At 41.9% G+C, this 966-nt stretch overlaps 1 protein-coding gene across 1 annotated transcript; it reads right to left on the bottom strand.

Moving 5' to 3' along the window:
* On the bottom strand, nucleotides 1-966 carry LOC101822498 (olfactory receptor 6K3-like). The gene has a single exon (XM_005078179.3). It carries the CDS (start codon nucleotides 946-948, stop codon nucleotides 1-3), a length of 948 nt encoding a protein of 315 aa, XP_005078236.1. The 5' UTR covers nucleotides 949-966.

The raw sequence follows: 966 nt of genomic DNA on the forward strand, positions 1-966 counted from the left end.
TTACCTACCTGATTCATTGAGTACCTTTTGAGAACAAAAGCGTTTTTTAATTGCATCTTTCATGTCCTTATTTCTCAGGCTGTATATAATAGGATTGAAAAGGGGAGCAAATACAGAAAATGTAAGAGCAATGGTGTTGTCCCAGAATGGTGTATAAGTGGCAGAGAATCGAAGATACATAAGGGCCACACTGCCAAAAAACAAAAGGAAAACAGCAATGTGGGCAGCACAGGTGGAAAAAGCCTTTTTATGACCCTCTGTTGAAGAGATGCCCATGATAACAATAATAATTCTTATGTAAGAAAGAAAGATAATCAGACTTGTTATCAGAATAGCGAGCGCATGAATCACATCTTGAACCAGGATCACTGAGGCATCTGTACAGGCTAACTTCAACAAAGGAGTGAAATCACAGAATATCTGATGGATTTGATTGGGACCACAAAAGGGTAGAGTAGAAATCCATACAATCTCAGGTAGAAGAATGAGGAAGCCAAATATACAAGAACCAGCAGTGAGCTGAGCACACAGCCGGGATGTCATGATGTTAGGGTAGCGGAGTGGGTTGCAGATGGCAACATACCTGTCAATAGCCATAACAGTCAGTAGGGTCCCTTCAGTGTTTCCAAGTGAATGGAAGAAGTACATCTGTAAGAGGCAGCCAGTGAAGGAAATGGTCTTTTTCTCACTGATCAGGTTGGAGAGCATCTTAGGGATTGTGGCCGTTGTATACCACATCTCAAGAAATGAGAAGATACCTATGAAATTGTACATGGGATTGTGAAGACGGGTGTCCAGCCTTACAGCAATGAAGATCACCAGGTTTCCTGTCACAATAAAGATGTAGATAAAGAGTAAAGGGAAAAAGTACAGGAGGCCACCATTCTGGAGCTGGGGGAACCTAGTGAAGACAAATACAGTCACTGTTGACAGATTTCCATTCTCCATATCCCCATCTGAGTGACC

Source organism: Mesocricetus auratus, unplaced genomic scaffold, assembly GCF_017639785.1.
Source record: "Mesocricetus auratus isolate SY011 unplaced genomic scaffold, BCM_Maur_2.0 Super-Scaffold_100676, whole genome shotgun sequence".
Taxonomy (NCBI): Eukaryota; Metazoa; Chordata; class Mammalia; order Rodentia; family Cricetidae; genus Mesocricetus; species Mesocricetus auratus.

Bases quoted from the DNA above. Each gene is read 5' to 3' on its own strand.
- LOC101822498 (XM_005078179.3), bottom strand. From the start codon at position 948: ATGGAGAATGGAAATCTGTCAACAGTGACTGTATTTGTCTTCACTAGG.